General features: G+C 41.9%; 2 protein-coding genes and 1 long non-coding RNA gene across 4 annotated transcripts; 1 reads left to right on the top strand and 2 right to left on the bottom strand.

Moving 5' to 3' along the window:
• Window positions 1-1,412: 1,412 nt before the first annotated feature.
• HMGN2 (high mobility group nucleosomal binding domain 2) lies at window positions 1,413-6,120 on the bottom strand. Its single transcript, XM_032802923.2, has 6 exons — window positions 5,858-6,120; window positions 4,568-4,612; window positions 3,981-4,010; window positions 3,597-3,647; window positions 2,846-2,941; window positions 1,413-2,325 (listed from the first exon to the last, which is right to left on the bottom strand). The coding sequence occupies exons 1-6, from the start codon at window positions 5,870-5,872 to the stop codon at window positions 2,290-2,292; spliced, it is 273 nt and encodes a 90-aa protein (XP_032658814.1). The 5' UTR covers window positions 5,873-6,120; the 3' UTR covers window positions 1,413-2,289.
• On the top strand, window positions 5,343-18,552 carry LOC142045923 (uncharacterized). The gene is made up of 2 exons (XR_012654843.1): window positions 5,343-5,817; window positions 17,809-18,552. It is a non-coding gene; the product is annotated as an uncharacterized LOC142045923 (long non-coding RNA).
• DHDDS (dehydrodolichyl diphosphate synthase subunit) lies at window positions 9,553-27,891 on the bottom strand. 2 transcript variants are annotated; one of them, XM_032802921.2, is made up of 8 exons: window positions 27,731-27,887; window positions 26,368-26,484; window positions 23,760-23,902; window positions 22,116-22,232; window positions 21,820-21,921; window positions 16,472-16,586; window positions 13,978-14,085; window positions 9,553-10,365 (listed from the first exon to the last, which is right to left on the bottom strand). In XM_032802921.2, exons 1-8 carry the CDS (start codon window positions 27,791-27,793, stop codon window positions 10,129-10,131), a joined length of 1,002 nt encoding a protein of 333 aa, XP_032658812.1. In that variant the 5' UTR covers window positions 27,794-27,887; the 3' UTR covers window positions 9,553-10,128. The 2 variants fall into 2 exon arrangements, with proteins under 2 accessions (XP_032658812.1, XP_032658813.1); XM_032802922.2 differs by lacking the exon at window positions 13,978-14,085 and having other exon boundaries at window positions 27,731-27,891.

Raw genomic sequence — 27,891 nt, 5'->3', positions numbered from 1 at the left:
ACCCAAAAATTGCATTAGAAATAAAACAAACTTTCAAGCCTACAAGTACAATCCATCCTACTACTTGGTCAACCAATCACTCAGACAAACAAGGTTAGTTACAACTTCCAGGAGTTGTAAACCGCCTGTTTCCAACACAACCTGGAAGCGAGAACAGTCATTTGCATCACCCTATTGTAGGTGGTATTTTAAGACCTTTATGTGCCAGATGCACTAAAGATTCATGTCCCTTTCATGCTTCCAGCACCATTCCAGGGGACACACTTCCATGCTGATTGGTTCTGCTTGATAACAATCCAAAGCAGTGCAGACTGATGCATGTTGATTTTCATCATTTGAGTCAGATGCCACCAGGAGGTTGATTTTCATTTTTGGTGGCTTAGGTTCTGTAGTTTCCACATCAGAGAGTGTTGCTCCTTTAAGATTTCCAAAATCTGAGAGGGATGAGGTGTGGAGCATGCTTTTAAAAGGCACTTCAGATTCATAGATCTTGGGTCAAGTGCTGTAGCTAATTTTAGAAATTACATGGCGTACCTTCTTTGCGTTTTGTAAAATCTGCTGTGAGAGTGTTCTTAAAATGAACACCATATGCTGAGTCACCATCTGAGACTGCTATAACATGAAATATATGGCAGAACACGGGTAAAATAGAGCCAGACACACAATTCTCCCACAAGAAGTTCAGTTAGAAATTTAACTAACACACTTAAAAAAAAAAAAAAAACCCCCAAAAAAACCCAGGCATCAGCAGCATGGAACCATGTGCTCTGGAATAACGGCCAAAGCATGAAGGGGCATATGAATGTTTAGCATATCTGGCATGTAAATACCTTGCAATGCTGGCTATAAAAGTGTCATGTGAATACCTGTTCCCACCTTGTGGTGACATAAGTAAGAAGGCGGCAGCAGTATCTCCTGTCAATGTAAACAAACTTGTCTGTCTTAGCGATTGGCAGAAGTAGTAGGACTTATAGGCTTACACAGCTTTGTTTTCGAGTGCAGGTATGTAACCAAAACAAGTCTGCATTTGCAAATCACACTTTCAGGATAAAGAGATTTCACTTCAGTATTTGTTTGAGGTGAACTGAAAGATACTATTTCTTTTATAGTTTCATATATTTATAATAATATAAAGTGAGCACTGTGCATTTTGTATTGTGTTGTAATTGAAATTAATATTGAAAATGTAAGAAAACATCCAAAAATATTTATTAAATTTCAATTGGTATTCTATTGTTATAAGGGCACTTAATCACACTATTTTTTTTAATCATGATTAATTTGAGTTATCACATGAGTTAACCATGACTGACAGCCCTAATAGATTGATTGACATCACTTTCTCCTTCAGACATGTTGCCATGTCAAAGGTGGGAAAGGCCACAGAAAGCAAAAAAAAATATTAAGAACAATCCAAGCCAAACCGTATCCAGCTTTATTAAAGGTACTTTTCATAAACAATCATGGTAATTCAGGCAGGACATGGGCTACAATCTGCAACATTTTACAACAACTTCAAACTCCCCTCCCTCCATGGACTATCAAAACGTAAAAGTTACTATATAAAACCATTGAAGAATCTTCATTTCATACTTGGACAGGGAAAAGTTTAGAGTGAGGGTGGACACTTTCACATTTAGCATGTTGTTTAACAACTTTTCACAAGCCTACCCTGACTTTTAGAGGAAAAAAATTAAAACTGCATTGTTTTTAATTTGAAGATCCACAATATAAAAGGGGAAATGCAGCTCCTTTTAGAGCCTGCACATCTCAATTTTGACACTGGAAGTCTGGATTGCCTGACCATGACAATACATTAGATTTTAGAGTGATAAGTCCCAAAATGCCTTTTGCCATGTTTAAAGGAGTGATAAGTTATATGCAAATGACTAAGGGAATGAGAAAACAGAGGGCATTACAAACCAGTTTTAAAAATTGGCAAGCAGGCATGTTGGGGACCTTCAATATTCATTCCAATGCATTTCACAAACCTAAACTTATATGCAGCATCAGGGAATCCCTCTCTTCAGGTCCAGGAAGAGCCCTCTCCTAACAAAACAAAATAAACCAAGGGGACTTTCTTTTTTTAAAACTGGGTTCTGAGAAACAGAGTGACTTTTTGCCCTCGTTGCTCCCCGAAAAACACAACAACGAAGCATTCTGTGTGCTAACAACATAGCTTAAAAAAAAAGTAAAACAAAATTCTGCATTGTTATAAAACTTGATAAAAAATTGTATTTCAAACTGTACAGTCACCAGAAGTACACAGTTATCAAAAATTCACACAATTCACTTGGCATCACCAGCACCTTCAGCTTTCTGTGCCTGAAAGAAAAAGGAGAAGTAGTCAACGCACTGTGCAGATTTATACTCACTTCTCACTTTGCACAAAGCAATTCATAACAGAATCTGGAAGGAAACAAATTATAGCCCCCAACCACAGAGGATCTCAAAACTGTGCTTTGTTACAGTTATCAGATCACAATATTCATCAAGTGAAATTGAGAATTAGAGGAACCTTAGAAGCAAGCCTGAAGTTACTTTTCTATGCACCAATAGCACTAAAACAACAGTGCATGATGTAAGTGACAATTTAGCGCTGCTGCTTTCAACTAGCACCAAACAACTTTCATTTTAAGTACATAACAGTTGAGAATGGTAGGAACAAAACAGCCCAGACCAAACCCTCAAATATAAGTGTGTACATGGCTTATGCCATAAACAAGCAGCCTAATCAAATCAAGTATCAGTAACACTTTTTACAGCACAGGCCTAGACCTGCCTTTACCTAGTAACATGGAAAACCTCCCAGTTCATTAGAGTAACTGAGGCTACTAGACTATACCTGGTCTGTTTTGGCATCTCCATTTTCTGCAGGGTTGTTTCCATCCTTGCCAGCATCAGCTTTCCCCTTCTTTCCCTTGGGTAATTTTTCACCCTTCTGCCAGATGGTGGGAAGATATTAATATTGTTAGAAGTACAAGCACCTTCTCAATACTTGACTATATACCTACAAGAGCCCCATAACTGGCATGATGAGGAAACAGTATGCTATTTGGAATTTAGATTCAAGTGGGAGGAATAGAGCAGTGGTTCTCAAACTTTTGTACTGGTGACCTTTCACATAGCAAGCCTCTGAGTGTAACCCTCCAAACAAATTAAAAGACACTAATATAAATGTGAGAGGCAAAGCAGAGTTTGGGGTGGAGGCTGGCAGCTCATGACCCCCCGGATAATAACCTGGCAACCCCCTGAGAGGTCCTGACCCCCAGTTTGAGAACCCCTGGAATAGAGAAACACACACAAGCATTTAGTTTTCAGAGAACTAAATGTACAGCTTTAATGAAAGTACTGCCTTAAAGTACTTGATCAGATCTCACACACACATTCTAAGTAACAGAAGAGACACCAACCCTTCCAAGGAGATTTAAGTACACAAGCAATATTTGTATTTAAACGCACTGACATCTGAACATTTAAGCCATGATTACTTGTTACCACCAGGCCATGTCTCAAACTAAATAGATCACAAATATACTTTGCATAGGACATTTATGATATTTTACATTAATTCACTTCCCATAGTATCAACTTACCTTTGGAGCTACCTTTTTAGGTTTAGGCTCCGGCTTCGGAGGAGCAGGTTTCTAGAAGTGAGAAAAACAACTGAAGTGTAGAACCCACAAAGGCACGAAATGACAAGCACTTTAAATTGTTAATTTTTTTCCTGATGCCTTGCTTTACCACAGCAAAAGAAACTTGGGCTCTCAGCTACCATCCCATTCCTCTAGCTTATAATATAGCACAATAGTCACACCAGGCGGTGAGCTGATAACCTTCTCCCAACTGACCTACTCATGAGCATTCTAGAACAACACCTGATGTTACCTCCAGTAGATCTTCCGTGATAATGTTAAAGACCAATATTTAAAAAAAAATATTTATCATGCAACATCTCATCCCAATAAGAAAATACTTACAGCAGATAACCTTGCTGATCTCCGTTGTGGCTATCAAAACAAAAAATAAAATTAATGTAACTATCAAAATAGCTGAAAAGTATAAATTATCTAATTTAAAGACCTCAAAATAAGTTTGATTCAAGAGCGTAAAAGATATTAACACTGAACATTTGACCTCCTTTCTTTCCACTATCATGATGAATAGAACACATAGCTTAGATCAGCAGTTCTCAAACTTCTGTACTTTTACACAGTAAGCCTGAGCGTGCCCTCCACCACCCCCAATTATAAATTAACACATTTCCTGCTTGAGGTGAAGTGGGGTTTGGGGTGGAGGCTGACAACTCGCAAACCCTTATCCCCCATGTAATAACCTCACAACCCCAGTTTGAGAGCTCCAGGCTTAAAAGATGGGCAATATGGGGATACAACTATTAGCTAGGTTGACAAAGGCTAATATTAAAAGACTTACAACTGAAGTCTTCCAGAGGTTAGTATAAATGCTGAATGATTTGCTTCTCACAATTCACCGAAACTGAATTTCAATATTACAGTTTTGATTTAAATATTTAATGTATAAAACTTCCTCAGAAGATAAATCTTACCTCATCCTTAACTTTGGCCTTATCGCCCTTGGAATCTCCTTCAGCCTACAATAAAAAGTACTAGTTACACCAAGAAATTAACAGCAATGAACTAAAAGGGCTGAATGAAAGATAAGACTATGGGTCCCAAGACACTGTGCTAGTATGCAATTTTTGCCTGTTTGGTTCAGGTAGTTAGATCAAGCAAATACATTACTTGATCTCTCACCCTCAGGTGTAGGGGGGAAAATGAGGCCTGAACTATACTTTCACCTGAGAGTCAAGTTCCAGGAGTGCTCTCCATCCTCCCTCAAGCTTGTATGTTTCACTTATTCCACCCAGCTAGATTGTTAACCCTCTACACTGTGTGGCCTGGCTACATGATATTTAAGATCAGTGTTGACACCTGGCATCCCTAGACTTGCTAAACAAAGCTGGAATAGCAGTAATTGCCAGGCCATAAGAGATTCGGGCACAGAGATGAGGGAGCCACACAACATGCCTGGACTCTGTGCCAGCACATCCTGCAGAAAGGTGGTACCTCACTTGCCCCTGGGTGTAATGGGAGCCTAACTATTATAAAGCAGAACTCAAAAGCACTCACTGACTCTTTCCCCCCACTCTACCCGCCAGAGTTGAGAGAAGGGGATGTATACAGGTGACCTCCCTCTCCTCATCCGCCTCCAGGTTAGGAGGCTAGCCCCCACCGGAGGTGGCGAATTGTCTCCCCCCAAGATCGGCGCCTGGGCTGCCCTAAGGAGACCCTGCTCCCACTGAAAGACCCAAGCACAGCCCTAGTTTTGGCGGCAACTCGGCCCCAGAACCAGAGCGCGGCCGCTTCCCGCCCTTTCCCGCGCGCTCTCGTCTACTTCAGGGAGGGGGCGAGCCCGCAACAGCCTCCTCCCCCCGCGCGGGCACGTGCATCCAGCCGCCCTCCCGCCAAAACCAACCGGATCGAGCCGGCTCCACTTGGCCGCCCATTAATCCGAGCAGGCCCAGGCGCCACCCTGTTCAGTCGAGCTCCCCCCTTCCCCGACTCAGGCTGCTTCGCGCAAGGCCATTAACCGCGCGCGACGGGTAACGGTCACGAAGTGACTCGCGCTGCCCCGCCCCTCCCCCGCGACCGTTCGGGCCTGTCCCGCGCGCCGCCTGACAACCGTTACCGCCCCAAAGGGGGGGAGGGGAGAAAGAGCAGTTGGTCCCGCCCCCTCAGCAACGGCTGGGGGGGAAGGAAGAGCAGTTTGGGCCTAGGGCCTTAGCCCCGCAAACGGGTAGGTGGTGAAGTGGCTGCCTGTCGGCTGCGCCACGTACCTTTCTCTTGGGCATGTCTCCGGGCGGTGCGTAAGGAGCTCGGCTGGGCGGAGTGAGAGGGTCTCGCTAGGTCCGGGCGGTGTGGGCAGGGGAGGCTCGCGTAGATCGGACGGTATGGTAGGCGTAAGCGTTACGTTCCCTGGTCTCTCTCCCGACCCCACTAATTTGAATCGGGTGTTTATAAAGTTTTATATAGAGCCGGACGCGGCCCAACCGGTTCCAGCCGGATCCCCACCGCCCCGCCCGCCCATTGGCCAACACGGGTCACGTGGGGGAAGGGACAAACCAGGCGGGGGGAGGAGAAAGAGAAAAAGAGGAGGCGGCGCGCGCCGCGCCACCCTCCTCTCCCGTCCCCGCCATGCCAACGGTCGCGCTGCTTCCGCCTCGCGCCTCCAAAGCGCTCCCTGCACACCTGCCGCTACATCCCGGCTTCTCTCCGCCGAGCAAGCCGGGGCCTGGCTGTTCACCACCCCCGAAGCACCGGGGGGGGGGGGGGGCTGCAAAACCCACTTTCTGCCCCAATGGCGGACAGCGCGTAGCTCATACCTGTCAAATATCCGGGAGGGGGGAGAGGAGAAAGACGCTTCGCTATTCCCGCCCTCCAAATCAACCGTAGGGGGAGAGGGATGTACATAGTTACACTGGGGGGGGCGCTGTGCATCGCCCCACGCCCGTGCAAGGCAGCTCCGCGAAGTCCCGCAGGTCCCTAGGGGGTAAGACGGACCGCTACCTAAGGCGGTCGCGCACTGGGGGAAAGGAGAGGCCCCTGCGACCCTGCCCGGGCCTTGCCTGGGGGCTGCGGGAATCCTCCCCCGGCTGGAGCCGAGAGGGTGCAGTCATCGCCCTGCAACAGCTGCTCAGCCGAGGAGGGGGCTGCGGGCGGAGCGCGGCCCCTGGGGCCGGCGGCCTCTCTCCGCCTAGGCTTGGCGCTGCCGCCGCCAATTAGCGGGCGGGGAGGCAGGTGGGAACGAGCTCCGGGCGGTCTCCCTGCACCGCACATGCAAGGTGCAGGCTTTGCTACCTGGAGCCAGCCCCCCACGCCCCTGCCTCGTTGTCCGTTGGGGGCTAGTGGGCAGGTTAAGGAGCTGTCCCTTCAGCACCCGCCGGCCCTCCTAGCGTATCCCCCCCACACCAGGCACAATCGTGCATGCCGGTGGGGCCACCAGGATGCAGTGACTCCATGCCCCAGCGAGACCCGCTAGCCCTTCAGCCCCCTCCACGCCATGTGCGACGGAGGCTGGCTAGTGCCTTGCGCGGGGAACAAAGCTCCGCTCGCGGGAGGAGCGCACATCCAGCCAAGCCCACGAGCACAAGACAGGTTCACACCACACCCGCAGGGCTCACTCTTGAGTTTTAAACGCCTACCCAGCCCAGGCTTCCAGGGAAGAATAAATCTAAGAAGTTTTTTTTAAATCACAAAATGAAATCACTCAAAATGGCAACCAAAACGTCGAGAGAGAAATAGCCAAGTCAATGACTAGAGGAAGGAGTAGGCTCTAATCAGTGAAGGACAGAGATTTAGTTAAAGCAACAGGGTGGAACTGGGTGCTTTAGGACATGTTTTTGGCAATAGGGAAACAGATCAACACCAGGCTGATAACAGAAACTGATTCGCAGCTTCCCTACACTGAGGATAAAACAAATCTCCCTCCCCCTAAACCTGTAAAAATTCCAGATTTTCCAACAGAAAAATTAGATTAGGAACTATTAAACAACTCAAAAAGGTGAAAGTCTGAGTGCTGGTAACCATTATTGATTGTAAATGACTTGTAAAGTCTGTCCCTTTCCACAGGAAGACACAGAGAAAAAGACACCATAGTCTATTTCTCCATGTACATTTGTTCTGCTTTATGCCTGATTGTTAGGTACACAAGTTTCACCTGTGTCAAGCTTGTCCTTTTAGCTGTACCTTCTCTAGAACAGCAGCACCCTATAGCCTTTTGGATTTTAACAGGGCTCTTCAACTACCAGTAAGCCTTCCGAGAAAACTTTCCAGTGATAATTATCCATATTATATTCACCTTCCCTCAAGGCATTTACCATTCTAAATGACAGAAATTTGCAAGCCTTTTCAAGGGAGAGTCCACTTTAATGCTGTTGCTTTAGTTCAAAAACTTATGTGGAAAGATCTATTCCTAAAAAGGTATACATGTACAAGCTCTGCATGCTGTTTTTCACAACTTTTTCCCACCCCTTCCTTATTTTTTTTTAAAAAAAACATACCACTGCAGGTCAAGCTGTTCTTCTTTTCATCTTACACCTGAAAATATAATTTTATTTGACCAAAAACAGGTTATTGCACAGAACCTATTCTCTAGTTCCTGAAGAGTACAGTGGACCAGGGCTCCAAAGTACTGTGCTAGGACTCTAGATGCCCTGTAAAATTTAGACTACTGAGAAATCCAGCTCTTTAAGGATGAGAGAGACCAGGGAACTTAAGAACTATTTCCACCAAAGACCTCTTGAAATGTAAAGAAAGGATTAAATGAAATGCAGCTAGATAAACACTATAAAATTGACAGCCTGCATCACCCATAAATATCACAATGCATTATTTGGGAGGTAGCATTAGCCATTTACACAAGAGGATGCACTGGAACATGGTTTATTCAGCCAATGTCTCAGGCTTCCAGCACATCACCCAAACAGAATAAATCAGAAAATCTGCTAATTCACTCCATCTCAACAGGCATAAAGTGGGGAGTCACACACTGGTTAAGGAACAACAACAACAACAACATATTAGACCCAGGCATCATCTTCATTAAATCTTAAAAAAGCAGCTTCCTATAGTTTTAAATTTTCAGCTTATTTTAAAAATGTTTTGTAGTAAAATGCTTTATTCATGTTTGACATTTTAATGATCCTCTTCACAATGTTCAAGGTGCTGTTTGCAGCACTTAAGTCTTTTAAATCTGCATTTTTTTGATCTGGAGGTAAAAGGAACACTTTAAAAACAGCAAAAGCTGATGTTGCATTTGAATGTGCCTCAGAAAAAAAAACGTGGAGACATGTTCAGTTGGTTTTGGCCATACAAAAGCACATAAATCAGAGATGGAAAAAGAACTAGAATGTCATCTAGTCCACATCCATGCCGGTAGGGAATTCAAAATAGGTAGTACAGTGCCAATTTGAGTCTCTCCCATCATCAAATTACTCCACAGCCACACAAGCCATCCCTGTTAAGAGCCTCTACAGGTCATCTTTAAACCATATTGAGCAGGAAACATGGATTCATCTCAGTCCCAATGTCCTTTAAGCTAAGGCCACCCCAATACTCTGAGGCAGAAGGGGAAAGCTGTACATGTGGGTTGAGTCTTACGCTCATTTAGTAGATCATAACATACCTGGCTTTAGCTAAGTTATCTCCCTGCCTCAGACAAGTTCTTTTTAACAAGGTATTTGATTCACAGGCAGTTCCTTCTCCATACCTCCTTCAAAAAAATAATGAATAAATAAATACAAAGTATTGTGCCTGATATTGGAAAAAGACACTTGTGCCCTTTCTTTTTTCAATACTGTAGAGAGGATGATGGAATAAGGATGCAAGTACAAGATGATATTAAGGGCCAGTAACAACTTCTTCCTCTATATAGCATGGCTGACAGTCTATATTTTGCTACAGTTCTTTGAAAGTCAGCAGCAGATGTATCAAAACCTGGAACAAAAAGACAAGGAGGGCAAAGAAGGAAAAATTCGACAAGAAAATGATTTATGAATATTTTTTGTCACAGCTCATAGCATGTCGCCACTATAAACAATTCTTTCCACAAGGAATGGGAATAGCATGCTTCTTTGGAAAAGCTGACCACCCATGTTGTTATAATAAACAAATCTCACTGAAAGTGGCAATAGAAATTGAAGCACAGGGTCCCAAGGCAGATTTAAGGGAGAATTGGGTTGCTTTGCCTCAGCTGACTCACAAGGGGACTTAACCACATTGGAAGTTAGTTCTAGTCAATTGCTGGTCACAAAAATACGCACAGATGCAAAGTGTCAGGCAGCAGAGAAGAGCGGGGGCATTGCATTCCTTTCTCCATTTTTAGTGGCAGGAGGCAAGACCATCCTGACATTACCTTCCTCATGGCATTTACAGGAGTAGAAAGCCTCTTAGTACTCAGCCTCTGCCCTTTGGATAGTGCCACTTTGGATATAAGATCTTGTACCAGTCCTGCATCACCACTGTCCTCCCCCCACAGTGAATTCCTCTGGCCTAGCAGTAGTGTTATTTCTAACACTGCACATATTCACCATCACAAGGCCTATCCAGGTCATGCAGACACTGTACACAGTCTTTCAAGGAAGTCCACTCTTTTGTGCTCTAGAGCCTGCAGAAAGCCCTGGATTCTCTCTTCTCGCAGGGCAGTGTATTTCTGCAATAGTGTCTGTTGGTGCTGAGAGTCTCCATGGGATGCAGGCCCTTCCTGTTGCAGCTTGTTTGTTACATAAGCCTGGTCACTTTCCAGCTGCTGCCGCTTCCTTTCCTCCATGTGCAAATCTCTGGCCTTCTGAAGTGAAAAGCAACAGGGTATTAGCGTTTTACTGGCTCTTTCTGCTCATTTCTCTTTCTGTGGTGCTGATACATGGCAGAACAGGCTGCAGCAAAAATAAGTCTCTGCTTACTTAGCTACCTCTCTGTAGACTAAACCTAAAATAGGCCCCGTGTGAATCTCCTGTACTGTTAGGCAGCTGTTTGATTGGCTACAGAGGGTACAGGGAAATCCTTGAGTAACTCTTCATAGAGACCTAGGTCTGGTCACAGACTCATTTTTAAAATGGAAAAAAGGCTGTGACTGCCAGCGGAAAAACCTGAAGTATCTAAATCAGAGCTAAAGAAACTAGTTTACAACAGAGCTCTCAAACCACAAACCCATGTATAGGAAACAGTCCCTGTCAAAGCCATCACAGAATCCTTGGAACCGGTTCTCAAAGCAGTTCAAAGGTAGCGTTACAGGAATCAGCACAATGGTTTATGGGGCAAGTCTACTATCTGATGACCAGCTGTCTGAAGTACTCTGCTTCAGCTGAAAGTGAGAGCAGACTCAACACCACCCACATGACACTTTGGACATAATAATGCACTGATTTAAGACACAATATGGGGGCTATAGAAAGGTAACAGATTTAAGTACTGAAATTTTCTAATACAACAATAGTTTGATTTCTCTCCACATCACATTTTGAAGTCTGCAGTCATGTAGCTTTGAATGCCAGAAATCTATATGAATGGAGACTTTTTTTTATTATTATTATAAAATGGATTTAGGAGTCTCCCCCAACACTTTCCACAAAAATAAGCTTTGTTCTAAAAATGTTTCTAACTTTAGAGTTGTGACAACAAAGTGGCAAACATACCAAGGCAGTGCTGTCCTTTCAAGTAAGCAACAAGACAAACAGTAGCTGTAAAAAGCGTGAATGACCCCAAACTCAATTGAATGAGGAAGTCTATATGAGAGGTTTTTAGATGCCAGTTTAACTCTCTTGCTGCTAGTAGTGTGAGCGGAAGCACTCCTTATGTGCTTGGGTGAGCCATTCAATTGAGGTATGTTCCACAGGCATAATGTTTGTTGCCTGTTTGAAATACAAGATAACTGAACTCTTTACATAGGATTTCTGCCTCTGGACAGAGTGACAGTGTCTGTTTACCAGGAGGGACTTGATGTCTTCATTTCAGTGGAAGTGGCTTGCTGACCAATCTCTCAAATCAATTCCACTATCCTCCTCCCCATTTATCACAGAGCAACTCAGATTACAGCTGCCTCACTGCTACACACCAGTGCCATGTACCAAACTCCTAGTTTCTCTACTGAATTGTGGGCCCACTGTAGAGCAATTAATGGGGTGCTCAAAAGCCTGAAGTTGTATGATCTATGATTAGAAGGCCCCAGCCTCTATGTTGCACAACCTATGCTGCAGAATGGCAGATGGCACAGTGAGGCAGTTTGGTCCCAACAGAGGCTGAAGGGGAGGAAGGTAACTTTCCAATACTCCCACACAGTGAGAAACGCCTTCGATATGTCCCTTCTGCTAGCTGTCAAACCCTCAACCGTACCAGCCCTTCTGGGCTCCCCTAGTCTCCAAAAACTGTCCTGACGGTGCAGAAATCCCCTCCCAAAAGAAACCTCAGCTGATAAAAGTGACTGTCATCTAGCAGCAGAAGTCAAGCCACCAAAACCCTATCACATCTTCATTGACATACTTCCTTCTTGTCACAATTCATCCCACACCTATGCGGACCCTCCTTGGCCTTGGATGGGACTTTCTTCACATGCCATGTCCCAGCTCTCTCTGAAGCTTCAGTGGTTATTTTAAAGCAGTGATACTCTGACCTCAGTGACTCAAAAGCTAAATTAGCGATCAACATTACCCAAAAGAGCCACAGTAGTTTGAATTCATTGCTTCATTTACTACTTTGATACATTATTCTCACAGCGAAATGACTGACCAAGTATTCAACAATTGGTTAATAACATAGTAAAAGCATCCTGATTAGTAAATAATTAAATCACAGTGTTTTAATATCATACGCTGCAAAGAGCTGCAGAAGACATATTAAAGTGCCACTTGTGGCTTCTAAGTGCCAGTCTGAGTATCACTGCTTTAGAGTGACAAGGAGCTCTCTCAAATGCACTCCCAGTAGCATGTACAACCCCTAATGCTCTGTAGAGAGCACAGGCCTGGAAATAGAACTCAATTTTCATGTAGCAATGTGGAGCACTAACTATCCAAAAATTAAGGCTGCCCCAAGTAATCTTGGTTATTCATTTAATTAAGGCACTAGCAACTCTTCTTAAACAAGGATACGAGTGACAGTGCTAGTAACTGGAAAATGTTCCTATGAAATTTGGTCTAGCAGCAGTAACTCATTTTAAAAAGAGTAACTTTTTTTTTTTTTTTCCAAATAAATCCTTGTATTTGCCTGTATTCGTTAGTAATACATGGGAACACAAGTACCAAATAAAGCCAAAAACAAAATTAGAAATTCAAACAAGTTTTGGCTAGGATCTTTAACCAATTTCTGCAGAAACATGCTCAACTGATTTCCAGTTGCCACGAAATAGCCCCATACATACTGAGATTAGGTCAGCTAACAGCTTTGAAGCTATTATGACAGCTAGCCGCAGTCAATTTCACTTTTGGCTGTTTTAGTAACCCATACTTAATAAGCTGTAGTATCGACAGGGAAATTCCTCCTTACCTCGTTAAATCAATCTAGGTCGGAAAGAAAACTAAATGGAAAGCAGAGACTATTAAATGAATAGAGTTGTAGTAAAAACATTAATCTGCATGTTTGAAAGGGATAGGATAAGAATGCTCCCAGAGAGCTGGGAATTTACATGTTAATAAATGTAGTTAACCCCAACTTCAAGGTAAGTAACATTTTAACCAGGCTTATTGTAATTAAACCCTATTATACCCTCAAAATAAACGAGGGCATTAGAGCAATCAAGTGAGATTAGGGGAATTTGTTTAAATTTTGTGTGTTTTCACACTGAGGTGCAACTCAAATGACATGATCAATGACAAGCCTATAAGAAGTCTGAGGCATTATCAGGGCTTTTCACCTTCTCATTACTTATGGAAGAAGTAGTAGTATTTCAGTGCTGCCCAGAATCCCAAAGTGTCTGGCTATTTCTATTAAAATGATCATCAGTCGATGAGTTAATTGTATTGCAATGTGTCATTATGCTTCAGAATGAACACCCTAATGAGATGAACAGGGGAGGATCCCAGCTGTCAGAGCTGTTTCTTTTATCTGCAAACTCAGGCAAACAGTATTGAATCAGGCCAGATCAGCACTGGCTCAGATTTTCTACGCCATCATTATTATAAAAGGCTAAAAATTGTTTTGTGAAACATTCTGCAGAAACCACCCTAGCCACCAGACAAGTGCTGATATGGTGCATCATTGTACTCACCCCACTACTGAACATCTGCTGTAGGTCACTATTGAAACAGTGTCTGACTAGACATATCATTAGTTTATCCAAACATGGTTAATTGCAATGTTTCTAATACTTACTAGCCTACTTTACACACCTGCTCTCCTGGCCTCCAGCATATTACTGTTTTGTGTAGACAATATATCGCCCTAGGCTCTTCCTCGCTAGTGCTCTTACCTGTAAAGTGCTGTGGTTCATCTGGAACCGAAGGATAGCCTCACACAAGTTCCAGAAGGAATATTCTGGCCACAGCACAGACTGAAAGACCAGGCATGAGTGGGATGTCTGCAGAAAGTAAGATCACCAAGAATTTAATAACTCAGGGATGAAAATCATCAAGAAGTGGCTGTCAGTCACAAGCTATGCCAGAGCTTGCCAGGCAGGGCCTCTCATACGATTTGTTTATCAGGTCCTGCCTGCATGTGTACATGAGGCTGTCCCATACAGTATTCCAAGAATTACAACACAGCCTGATTTATTGGACTAGTTGTATGAAATTTTAATAGGAAAAGGCTGGGAAGTGTTCAGCAACAATCATCCCTCTGAGAGATAACAACATGCCATTTGGATGAAGGGGGTTTAAATTAAAACCATTAACAGCCAGGAAATTCAGAGTCAGCTCAACACTGTTCTATTTGCAGCTGTTTGTTTCTACTGTTGGGACTGCAAGGGTCTTCCATCCTTAGTACAACATGCAGGCAGGGTTAGACTGCTACATCAGTCTTAACAGAATCTACTGCTCGTAAATTAAGCATCAAGTCACACAGCAAAACTAAAACAGCATCACATGACTGTTGGAGCCTGTGTCAGAGATGGACAACAGGTTCATATTAGTGATCAGAACATGACCTCTGGACCACCATTTATCATAGGACCACTTGTGTAATTCCTTTTTGCCCCCTCTTAATGTCATTGTAACTGCACATTGGATTTGAGACACAGTGGTGACATCATAGGACTGGGAGCCAGGATCTTTCCATTTAAATCTTGGTTTTGCCATCAACTCCTTCTAAAGACTTGGGAAAGTTACGTAATTCTTCTGCTAGGGTTTCTGCAAGATGTGGATAATGCATTACCTTCCAGGGACATTGCAAGGACTAATGTCTGTATAGTTCTTTGAAGATTTAAAAGACACTGTATAAAGTCTAAAGAATTTTAAGTTCTCATTTTGTTGCAGATAAACATAACAATTAAGACATTCCCATCAACATTTCAAATGAGCTTCATCAGCATCAGAATAACTCCTGTTTCAGGGCTGTCACGTTGTATAGGACACACCTCCAGTGTCACCAATGAAGTACACACAACCCTCCCAGCATTTAGTAGCTTCTCCAGAATGTCTGATCCATTTGTTGGCCACTTCCTCCCATTCTCCAATGTAGACTAGAAGTTGAACAAACTCATTTTACCAGCGCAGATACATGGCCTAAAGGTATTTGTCAGACATATATTTTTGAGTGACAGCTGTTGTGCCCTTCAGGTTGTTGTAGGTCTACATTACAGGACCACAATATGAGGAGAAGCAAGAATGAAGAAAAGCAGGGATTCAACTCGTCAGAACCTCCACCTCTAATATTATTACAAACTGCTATTGTGGAAACTGTGCTGATGAAGAATGCCAGATTGACAGAATGAAGAACTCCATTTATAACAAGTGCTGTAGGAACATACATTTCCCACTAATGCCCTGTCAAGTTGGCTCAGATGCTACCTAGAGGGACCCTTAATGACACAGTTCATTCTTCAAGGCCATTAATCATTTACCTCACCGGTGAGTTAATGAATGAAATTAGTGAGAGCAACATTTGCTTATGATGTTCATATCTGCTCAGAGTACATATGTACCCCAAACTTTTGGAAGGGAAGGGCAGGACAATTTAGAAGCAAGTCACAACTCAGATTAGAGAATATCTGCAAACTTGTCACCTGCAGAGCTGGTAACTGAGACATGATCAGTGGTTGTTTAAAGGCAGAAGGTAGTTTAGGGTCCAAACAAGTTTATTATTATTTTTTTTCAAATTTAACTGAAAAGCAGTTTGATTCCAACATGTTTCTACATTGTTTGCAGCCCAAACTTTACAGCGCTGCCCTAGTGCACAAGAAATAGAAAAGGAAATAAACAGGAAACTGATTGAATGTTGTTAATGCTGAATAAAGTGCATGTTGACAAGCTAGTCTTAAATTTATTTTAAAACCTGATAGTGTTCTTTTAAACCTTTCCCTCTGAATATTCACAGCTAAGATTGGATGCGCATAACACATTCCTTCCATCACATCCCAGGGGTATATGTTGCCAGACTGGTTAGTTCCCAGTTTCAGATAATCTAAAACTTGGACTGACATGAGTGAGAGAATGAACAAGGAAGGTACGAATCAATCTCTTCACCAACTTGTGAACTAGATTGTGATTTCTTATTTTAAAGTGTTTTCAGGACAATTAAAATCTCCAGTTTGTTGCACTGGAGTGCATTAGAGCACCATGAAGTCAGGAGAGATGGAAAAAAATCTCATATTGGGATTTCCCCTGGGATTTAGACCATCCAGCGAATTGCTGGCGCCAAGGCATGACTGGCTTCCGAAGAGCTTCTCTCACTTCAGCTGACTCCTGGGCTCAGAAGAAAGGCCTGTTATGCAAATATGGAATATTTTCAGGACAAGACAGAGGATTTACCTGCCAGAGCAAGAAGTCACTAAGCCGGACCTCTCCAGAGGTTCGTATCAGGAGGTCTGGGTTAGGGGAGTTGTTGGTGTAGAGACATTTATCGAGCAATGACTCTGACACATCGCTGAGAGAAAGAAACAGACAGAGACCTCCAATTAATAAGATCACTTTCATAACCTGACAGTGACAACACCATGAAATCAGAGTTACTAGGCCTACTTACAAAGGTATGAGTTTGCGGTTCTGGACAGAGAACACCAGAGATTGAAGAGATCCACAGCACAGACAGTGGCAGTGCAAGCTCCTTCCCCTCTCCTGACCATCTCAACTCTACCCCCTGCTCCAGCATGGAGAGGGGAGTTCAGTCTCTATAATCCATTTGTGACTTGACCTCCCAACTGAGACTGCCAGCAAGGAAGCCAACTGTCAAGGCATCTTTTATGCCATAAACACTGGAACTGAATTGAGACCCTCCAGCTCACTTTTGTTCTATTCAGGTTCTTGTACCGTACTCATCACCATGTTACCTAAGGCCAAATAGTAATTTTCATTCACTATAAACCAGTCTGATTGGAATCAGTGAAGGCCTAAGGGCCAGTAGAGAAAATATGACAAAGTAGCGGGTGATATTTGCAAGGAATCATTCTATTTTTACAATACATTAACTGATGGACTACACCACTTACCAAATCAAGGCGCTGTGGTGTTACTGTCCCTTTAAAATGGCATTTATGAGTGTATTGGGACCAAAACAAAATTTTTGTGTAGCTATCAAAACCTGTAAAGTAAGGGCCTATATACCCTACAGGTTACCACATATTTGCTCCCTAAACTAGTTACAATACAGTTCAAATTTATGGCATAGGTGAGCTCTTAGAATTCCTGCTTGGTGTATCCAAAGCTTTAGCTTCGTTAAGAGACACAGTTAAGATCTCAGACACTACAACTGGAAGTGGGGTGGAATCAGTTTAAGACAGCTGCATTGTAACATGGTCTCCTACATGTCTGTAGTCAGAGCATAGACGGTTATCTGAAACAAGGACTCAGTTCGAGACTGGACATTGCAAAGGAATCTGCTGAATATCCAGGGGAAGGTATTGGCCTTGTCACTTCACAGCACCGGTGTGTCCTGGGTGCACCTCCTCTCTGTTCCCCATGCCAGGAAATTGTAGAGAAGGCAGTGTAGGAGCTGGCTATGCCAGCTCCACAGCTGTTAGGACTTCTCCATGGTGGGAGATCCCCTTACAAAAGGACTAGGGCCTTTGCACAAAGGGGATGGAAAGGGGCAGAGAATCTGTCTCAATATTAAGGTATTTGATACAATTGTGGTTGTTTTTTTAACGCAGTCCAGCAGCTGAAAATAAGGAGAGGCCAGCATCATATGACTAACCAGCTCTCTGTGAGCCACAAGCAAGCACGTCTGGGACCAGTTTTGGAATCACATCCAGCACCCTTTTAAAGAGCAACTCATTATCCTGTCAAGTGTGGCTAGCAGTAGTGGAGAGAGAAGACTGACTATTTGCTGAAAGACCTTGTAAACCTATCACCCCTGAATTCTTTATCACCATATATAGAACATTCCACATTGAAGTCTTTTGATCAAAAGCAGTCTTGCTTTCCCTGGTACTTTTTTCCAGGGTGGATAAAAATAAATGATAAAAAAATCTGATTTTTTTAAATTTAAAGTTTTTTGTTTTTTTATAAAATGCTTTGAGGAAAACACCTATTTAAAGATAGTTTTAATTAAGATATATAATAGCTCAACGATATCTCATCATAGAATAGGGACTATAAATTCTAATTCTATAGTATGAGACAATATATTCATGTAATGTTTAAGAAAAGTTTTATAAACAAGTTCCAAAAATTCATGGATTAAGAACCTAATCTTGTGAGGTTCCAGGGGCTTTGTTATAGATTAACCTAAATAATCTTTATCTACCCAAAGGGACTCAATGCTCAGTCTAGATGCTTAGTTTTGCAGTTCTCAAACTCTGGATTTGTGTCTCCAGAGATAACATGTTTGTTAACAGCAAAAATGTTTTAAAATAAATAATATATTGAGGTGAGAAATAACAGACCTCAACCCTATTGTCCCTCTGCAAATTTGTGTTCGCACAGTCAATCCCTTACCTCTCTCTCAAAGTGCAAAGTTTCAAAAAGTTCAATGAATAGAAGATTGTTGAGGGGCGGAATAGATCTGGACAAAGAGAAGTCGTCTGAAGATAAATGTGAGAAGGGAGGGACAGGCAGTAGAAAAAAATGTGAAACTGTTAGAACACCATATTCCAGAAGTCTTGAGGTCTTTCTGAGTGTAGTCTTCATGATTTGAGATCTACCATACCATTCTCTCACTAGAAGGGAAAACCTAAAATGGCAGCAGGCTGTAAAAGAGACCCAGTTTGGGAATATTTTAATTAAGTTCCTCTACCTGTGGGTAAGAGAGGCATGCATGCAAAATGGCAAACAGTGCAACAAAGAAATGCAAGGCCTGGTTGCCCCAAATGAAACAACATCATGAGAAGTGTTCCTTCTCAGGAGAAAGCTGCACGTTGAAGATGATGAAAGGAACATGTCTGAACATGCAGGATCTTCAGGTGGGTAAACTTTTTTTATTTCATACTTCTTTCTTAAGGACTGCCTGTCTTCCTTCTGGACTATTCTTGAATTCTCATGTTTGAGCAAAAAATATAGTTGTTACTCTATGGTACTATCATTTTAGATGCAGTTGTGAAAAAAAAATAGCTGAAATAGGCAGATCTTCCTTTTACAATTTCACCTTTAAAGTAGTACTGAGTGTCAGTGAATGCAATGAGTAATACTAAATGAGCAGTATGGTAATAATAATTAAATAACTGCATTGACTTATTTTGTTTAGGAGAATCCATCCTCAACATACAGGATTCTGAAGACTATCCACCTTCAAGATCACCATCATTTTCTATAGTTTCAGAGTTATCTGCCAATGATAGTGTTTCAGTCACATCATGTATGTCACATAGCCACAGTCTATATAGCAAAAGTCATAATAAGCCATCATCAAAAACAAAAAAAAAGTTTGTGATATCCATCATCCAGTAGCAAAAAGAAAAAAAAATCTCCATCATCCAGAAACAACCATAGATAAGTTTGTGAAAAGAACCAGCAGATTTACAAAAAGGTAGGTAATTGATGAAAAAATGCCCAGTTTGTTTATGCAACAAACTCTCCTTTCTGTATGATTTGAGAACCCACACTTCATTAACATGGTTCAGTCATTAAGACCAGGATACAGTCCACCCAACAGAGCAGATGTCGCAGGCAAATTGCTGGATAAAGTGTATGAAAGAGAAATTGAGCAGTGTGCAAAAGTCTAGAGGGTGAAATTGTTAACCTGAGTCTTGATGGGTGGAGCAATGTCCACAATGATCCTGTTGTATGTGCTTGTGTGACAACAGAAGAAGGGAATGTCTTCCTTACAGAAACAATTGATACATCAGGAAATGCACACACAGCAGAATACTTACAAGAAGTAGCAGTAAAAGCTATAACAAACTGTGAAAAAAAATTCAAATGTCTAGTATGCAGCTTGGTCACAGACAATGCTGCAAATGTATCCAAGATGAGAAGAAATTATTTAGAAGAGAGTGAAAGAGAGTCCAAGCTAATAACATACGGTTGCAGTGCTCATTTGATGCACCTCCTAGCCAAAGACTTCAGTTCCAGAAATAAGGCTAATGTTGTTGAAATTGCAAAATACTTCCATAACAACCACTTTGCAGCAGCTGCTCTGAAAAAAGTGGGAGGAACCAAGCTAACTCTCCCACAAGACATGCGATGGAACTCAGTAGTGGACTGTTTGAGCACTATATCAAGAACTGGCCTAATCTGATGACAGTTTGTGAACAAAATCGTGAAAAAATAGATGGCACTGTCACAGCCAAAGTTCTCAACATTGGCTTAAGAGAAATGTTGAACACATGCTGAGTACCCTGAAGCCTATTTCTGTAGCCTTGAACAAAATGCAAGGAAATAGCTGTTTTATTGCTGATGCTGTTGAAATTTGAAAGGAACTGAGATCTTAAAAAGAGAAATATGCAATGACAGAATTAAATTACAAGCATTAAAAAATGAATGGGACAAGAGATATCTCCAGCTCATTTTCTTGCAAGTATTCGCAATATTGGTACCATGGTCAAACCTTAACTGCTGAAGAAGAGGAGTTGGCTATGACGTGGACATCCGGCAATCATCCCTCCATAATGCCAACTAAAAAACTTCTGAGCGAAGGGTGAACCATTCAAGAAATATACGTTTGCTGATGATGTTTTAAAGAAGTCACACCAGTGAACTGGTGGAAGTCATTTAAGCACTTGGATTCAGACTGTTGAAGTAATAATCTCACTTAACAGCAGTAGTTTCTTCTGCCGGTGTAGAAAGAATATATTCTTCCTTTGGACTAATTCATTCCAAATTGAGAAATTGTTTGGGACCTGAAAAAGCAGTAAAGCTTGTTTTTCTTTTCCAGATTATGAACAAACAGGAAAATGAAGGTGAAGACGACTGAGCTAGCTGCAGAAGCCAATCTTTTAAGTTTCTCATGTTGACCTGGCTGACAATCAATTTTTTTTTTTATTTTTTCATTTAACTATTTTAGTTAAAACAATTTTAACAAAACCAAATCTGATTTAAAAAAAAATTGAATGTTTAACAATTCAAAAATTAATATGCTTGTTTTGTTAAACTATTATGTGTTTGCTGTTGAAGAAAACAATCCAGAATACATAACGTTGTTGTTTTAGTTAAATAGAACAATTTAAATGTCTGTCTGGTGATGTTCCCCTCCCAATACAGCATGGCAAGAAAATCCTCCAAATATTAATCATTAACCTGTTGAACTGGAGATAGTTCACCTCCCAATGACTGCATAAATATCTGCTTCAATTACCTTTGGTAAATGAAATAACCAAACAGTCATTCATTTTCTGATACAGCTGTAAAACTAATCTGAAAAGTTTTCAAAATAAATCACTTTAAAAATGTATGAGTGTAACCTTTTAAAATGAAACCTACATCTATCTGAGAGTTGTGACGAATGTGTATTAAGGTTATAAAAACCAACAAGAAAACACTTACGTAGAAATCCATGATTAAATCGAGTCTTCTTGACTAGTGATTTAAATCAGTTTGATTTACAAATCAAATCCACCCTGCTGTACTTCATGCCACAGTCCTAATGGTGACATCCAGAAACGGACTGGATTTTAAAGCAATGGCTTTTATGTTGTTGCACCTATGGAAGACTGCACAGTAATCCCAGAAGCTATGAGGGGAACATGGGTAGACTAGGGTCAATTAGAGCAAGACACATGAGTTACCTAGGTTCAAGTAGTCCTTCTTCCACACCCCAGGCCATCTCTCTCACTGCATTGCTGATTTCATGTCTTGACGTGTATGCAAAGCAGACATTCAGAAAACATCTGAAAAATGTGAAAGAAACTAACTCAAGGAAGGACCCAGCAGGTAACACAGAGAAAAATCTATCTAGAACACTGATGCATGCTTATGGAGAAAAAGGCAGAAAAGGACAATGTGCAGTGTCTGTTGAACCTCCTCTTCCAAGGGCATGGGATGGACACAGTATCTCTGCAACTTTGAATTGTGTATTACTCACTTGTTGTAGTTCCTGGTTGCCAGCACAGCCTCGGCAATCAATTCCTGAATATCCAGTGGCAGAAGTGGCAGGTCCCCAAGGACACGGATACGCACACCATGCTTCTTCAGATTCTCCCTAAACAGAACAACAAAGGCTGAGGAAAGCAGCTGGGCTCTGCTCAACAGGAGGCATGCCATAGCCCTACCAAATTCACAGTCCATTGTCGTTAAGTTTCATGGTCATAGCATTTTAAAAATCTTGAATTTCAGTGTTGTGCATGAATATGTATTTAAAACCAGCAATATAAACATGTAAAGCCTACAACAACTTTCCCCAAGAGTGATGATCCCGCCCCCTTCCCCCAATACCATGTCACCCTTACTTTTGTGCTGCTGCTGCTGTCACTGCCTTCAGAGCTGGAGACTCACCCAGCAGCTGCAGCTCTCTGGCTGCCCAGCTCCAAAGGCAGTGCAGAAGTAAAGGTTGCAATATCATGACCCCCCACCCACTCAATAGCCTTGCAACCCTCTTCTGGGGCAGGACCCTCAGTTTGAGAAATGCTGCTATAGAGTAAAAGTATACAAGAGACCAGTTTTCATGGTCCGTGATGCATTTTTCATGGCTGTGAATTTGATAGGGCCTACCTATTGCCTATAAATTACATCTGGCACTCCTAACATCTATTATGGAAGAGGATCATGACATCACAGGTGAAATTAAGACCTGATATAACTGGCAGTGAGGACAGTAGTGTTGAAATTGTTTACAGGCAGCTCGAAATTGACCATCACTAAAGCTCTAGCCATTTCATCAAGGAAAATTTAAAAATAAAAATAATCCCCAGTTTCCTGACACACAGAAATAGTTCAGTAATTGTCCAAAAAGGAACTAAGATAAGGATCATAGTTGTGGGACTGTGCATTGTTTGCCATACTTAGAGGCTATGAAATTTATCACAAGAAAGATTTTTATACAAGTGATTATTTTCCTGCATTTTACTAAGCAGAAATTAAGAGGGGTACGGGCAACTAGAATTAGTAGTGGCTATTCACCTATCACTAATTTCCAGTTGGAGGGGAGACTACTGCATCAACAAGGGAAAAACAATGCTGACAGGAAACATGCTCACTGTATAGTTATTTTGGACAGAAGAGACACTCTCCTAGTAGCGCTATCCTGAAATCAACAGCCACCTTTGTATTCCAGTGCCAGCTCCTGTGTGGAGAATGACAACGCTGGCTCAAGTCCAGTACAGTGCAAACCAGTGCTATATGCAAGTTTTCAGCCTACCTCAGTCCTGACCTACAGCACCACTCCAATATTCCAGCCCCTCTCTACCTTTACCAATTCACCTAAAATTGGAACTATGCTATCCCAGCCCCCTTTATTCTAACTGTGCCCCCTGAGAGTTCTTCTGATGTCACAAAAGCCAGGGCTTTCATTCTTTTTGCCCCACGTTGTATGCAGACACAAATAAATGTACTAAGTTGGTGAACATTAAATTGCTTCTCTGTGGTCTCCAGCTGGAGACATATACAGCTGCTTTCATTGAGTTAATGCAGATTAACACATCACAACCTCACTTTAACATCCCTTACTGCCATTTCTCCCTTTGCCCCATATTTATTTCACTCTCTCGGTGTGGGCTTGAGACGATCTTACTGTTCTTCCAGCAGGCGGCTAAATTTTTGCCTCGCCAGCTCCATCAGCCCATCTACCTCCTCCTTGGAGCGTTTAAAGTTCTCAATACTAAATGCGTAGACCGTGACCTCCCGGATATCCAGATTCAAGCACCACCGCAGCGTCTGCAAGAGGAAAAACGTAGTCACTCAGAGCAGTGACTCAAAATCTTTAGAGACTACTGCACCTCTTTCAGAGTCTGATTTGTCTTGTGTATCCCCAAGTTTCATCTCAATTAAAAACTACTTGCTTACAAAAAGAGACATAAAAATACAAGTGTCACAGCCACACAGTTACGGAAAAATTCCCAACTCTCTCATTTCTACCATACAATTATAAAATAAGTCAATTGGAATAGAAATATTGTACTTGCATTTCAGTGTATAATATATAGAGCAGTATAATCAAGTCATTGTCTGTGTGAAATTTTAGTTTGTATTGACTTCAGTAGTGCTTTTTATTCAGCCTGTTGTAAAACTAGGCAAAATATCTAAATGAGCTGATGTACCCCTGGAAGACCTCTGTGTACCCCACTTACTCAGAGCACCAGATCTCAGCAAGTGTGAGAACTTCATGGAAGTTCATCACTACACTAACAGTGACTAGGACAAAAAAGAAAAAGAAAAAGTCTACCATGGCCTTAGTTCTATAAAGATTCCGGATTCATCTCAAAGGACTCCGGAAAATAATCTTGGCTTGAACAAATATACCTTTTCTTTACCCTTGCTCAGAACCTAAACACTGAGTGTAACTGAGGTTCTGTTACAGGGCAGATTATAGTGCGTTTTAAGAACAGCCAGTATAACAGAAGGAGTATTTAGGAATATAGGAATTGCCGTAATGGCTCAGACCAGAGATTCATCTAGTCCAGCGTCCTGTCTCCACAGTGTCCAGCGACAGATGCTTCAGAAGAAACTTACATTAGGCAGATGTGGGATAGCCCAACTTCCATGAAAGTCTCATCCTAACCCCTAATAGTTATAGATTGGCATAAACCCTGACTCATGAGGTTTTATATCCCTTCCAGAACCTTAAAAAACACACATCACCAAAACAAACCCAAACCAAAAACAACCTCTCCTTCCCCCCCCACCCCCCAAACTATCAACTGTTAGAACTCTGGATATTCTTGTTATCCATATAAATGTCCAAATCTTATTTGAATCTCGCAAAGTTTCTGGCCTCAACAACGTCATATGGCAATGAGTTTCACAGTCTAATTATGCACTGTGTGGAAAAAGTATTTCTTTGCATCAGTTTTGAATTTGTCACCTTTCAATTTCATTAACGTTCCAATCTGAGCACCCCTCAGTGCAGAGTTACACCAACACTTCCTACAGTCACTTATTATCGGCCAGGAACTCTTTGTAGCCACAGAAGTTATAATAATGCGGAGAACGCTGGAAGCCTAGGTAGAGGGAGTACGGATGAGCTACCTTCATGAAATAAACGTCTAGCAGAAGGCTCGCAGAGGGCTGAAAACATTTACAGTATTTTAAGTCATAGAAGTCAATCCCAGAACAGACTGAGTACTAACTCACCCAAGGAAACCACTTCTTGTACCATACAAGAGAAAAGATTAATACATAATATAATACTGCATATGTCAGTTCATTGCAAGTACACCTGTACTTCCTCTTAGTGGTCCAGCTAGGGCACTGACTTTCAGGCTTCCAGCCTCCCCACCCATCTCTCTCCCTTCTGACCAGGATTTCTAAGCTAAACAGTTCCCTGCCTTCACTGTTTCATTCCCAGCAAAAAAGACAGATTGCCTAGATGAGCCTGCTTGCTTTCTCCTCACAGAGGAAATGTATTCAAAACAATAAAAGAACCTAAATGCTTGCTAATAACCTTATCAGAGATTATCCCCCCCACAAATCTCCACAAGTCTGGTCGGTGTCAGTCCTTCCAACCCTTCCTTAAGGACTGGGGACTTCCATGGACTGGGGGTCTTGTCTGTTTGCTCAGAATCAAAAGCTCTGAGCCTGTTTAAAAAACAGGATATTTATCCCAAAAACCGTTTTTTGGATGTTGGTCCCTAGAGAACACAGCTTGAACTAGTATATAGGAGCTTCTCTGGGAGTGACTTCAAAGGGCTGATAACTGGAGGAATTACATTAGGCCCCCCTGCCCCTGAGAAGTTACATACAATCTCACAATAATCCAAACAATTGCATATTTAATCCAATGGATCCCAAAGGTATTGGACTCAATTCAGTAAGGTTTGTCCAGGATATTGTCATATCTGTCACACTGTGTATATTGGAATCTTTCACTAAAGGATCTGGAAGTGCTTTACAAACATTAAGCCTCATGATCTGTGAGGTAGGTATTATTTCCCTGTTTTACAGATGAGTAAATAGAGATTAAGTGACTTTCCCAAGGCCACAGGGGTCAATGGTAGATCTGAGAAAAGAACCCCAGAATCCTGACTCCCAGCCCCCAGGTCTAAATACCAGATTCCACTCCCTTTAAGAAAGGGGACAACTGTCCATGCACTAAGAAAGAAAATGCTGAGGGAAACCGGAACGAGGGATCAACATCCAAACCGCTGTCACCCAGAAGCACCTATACAGAAGGTCCTCCCCACCTGTGCCAGTTTGTCGAAGCCCTCTGAATGCCCCTGCTGCCTCTTCACGTGGCACTTCTGAGCATAACGGCGGTTCCCATCCATGATGAATGCAACATGCTTGGGCATTGGACCTGCCTAGATGGCAAGAAAAAAAAAGGCTAAACAGGCAAGAAAGCTAACAACCAACTTGGATTCCCACCTCAATTAGATTAACCCATTCAGCTCCTGGCAATGCCTCTCCTTTAGTATAGAATCCATGGACTCCCTGTAAAGTTTGGGGGTGAAGGGGAGACAAATAGCAAAAGACAGAAGAACACAGGCTACTAGATGTACATATGGCTCTTTGGTAACCCAGCTTAGAGTCCATTTGAAGCACTATGACAGTAGCTCGCACCATTAACTGCCTCTGGCTCTCCTTTACTGTGTTGTGTGACAGACAGCTGAACATATTTAGAATATAAGAGAGCCTGGAACAGCACTATGAAGGGATTACCACCTTCTGACAGCGAAGACTCAGCAGGTATTCCAAGTCCCACAGTGCCAGTATTGTAAGCATTTATAATTTCAGCATTCAAGAGAAACTACTGACTCAACTCATTTACATGGAGAAAAATTTGACTTTCACTCCTAAAATGGATACTTCCTCCCCTTAATTTCATGAGGCAGCTACAGCTCTTTTTGAGCATGGAAACACAGATGCTTATGTCAGCAACAGCGTAAGTTTCTCGAGACTTGCTTGCAGAGGGTATGGCAGATAGTTTTCATGAACTGTTGGGATGTATTATATTCAATATAATTTTTTTTTAAAAAAGAATTGGAATTGTATGAATCTAAAATATTCTGTCTGCATCCTCCCACCCACTCTTCAATTCTCTTATGATTTTAACAGCCATTATTTCTCAAACCACTAGACAGACATGAACACCTAATGCCATTTGAAAACTAGGGTTTCCCTCTGCTTTTAGATGGTAAAATAATTTCTAGCTCTAGTGATTCTTACGATGCTGGCTATCAGAAATGAAATGAGAGAAAGGGCAAAAGGACGACAAGATACATTTTTTTAAGATTCATTATCTCTTGATCAGACAGCACTACAAATATTAGAAATCTGGGAATCTCAGCTTGCTACTGACAAGCATCAATTATGGCTCTGCTCATCCACAAGATTCAAGCCAGTGTAATTTTCCATCCCTGAATACAATTTAGGAATGTATATTCAGTACTAGCGTTAACATGTGATCCTGTACAATGGCATTGATTTTTTATTTTATTTTTTTTAAAAAACACAGAAGCAGTCACAGTGATGTTCTTTTCTCTAATACGGAGAAGCAATCTTGAAAATGCTTGGTTGTCACAGGTAGCAGTGAGGTTTATGTCTTACCTTTATAATGTTGGCACAAAATCTCTCCATGATGGTCAACTCTCCTTCTTTGATCCATGACATGGCCTTACCCACAGCCTCTTTTTGAGGGGCAAGATGAAAAGAGGGACAAATAAATCAGGAGGATCTGTTTGGGCCCAAAGCAGTAAGAACAGTCACTT

Source organism: Chelonoidis abingdonii, chromosome 25 (genome assembly GCF_003597395.2).
Source record: "Chelonoidis abingdonii isolate Lonesome George chromosome 25, CheloAbing_2.0, whole genome shotgun sequence".
NCBI classification, from domain to species: domain Eukaryota; kingdom Metazoa; phylum Chordata; order Testudines; family Testudinidae; genus Chelonoidis; species Chelonoidis abingdonii.
This window is presented reverse-complemented; position numbering and strand designations above follow the sequence as displayed.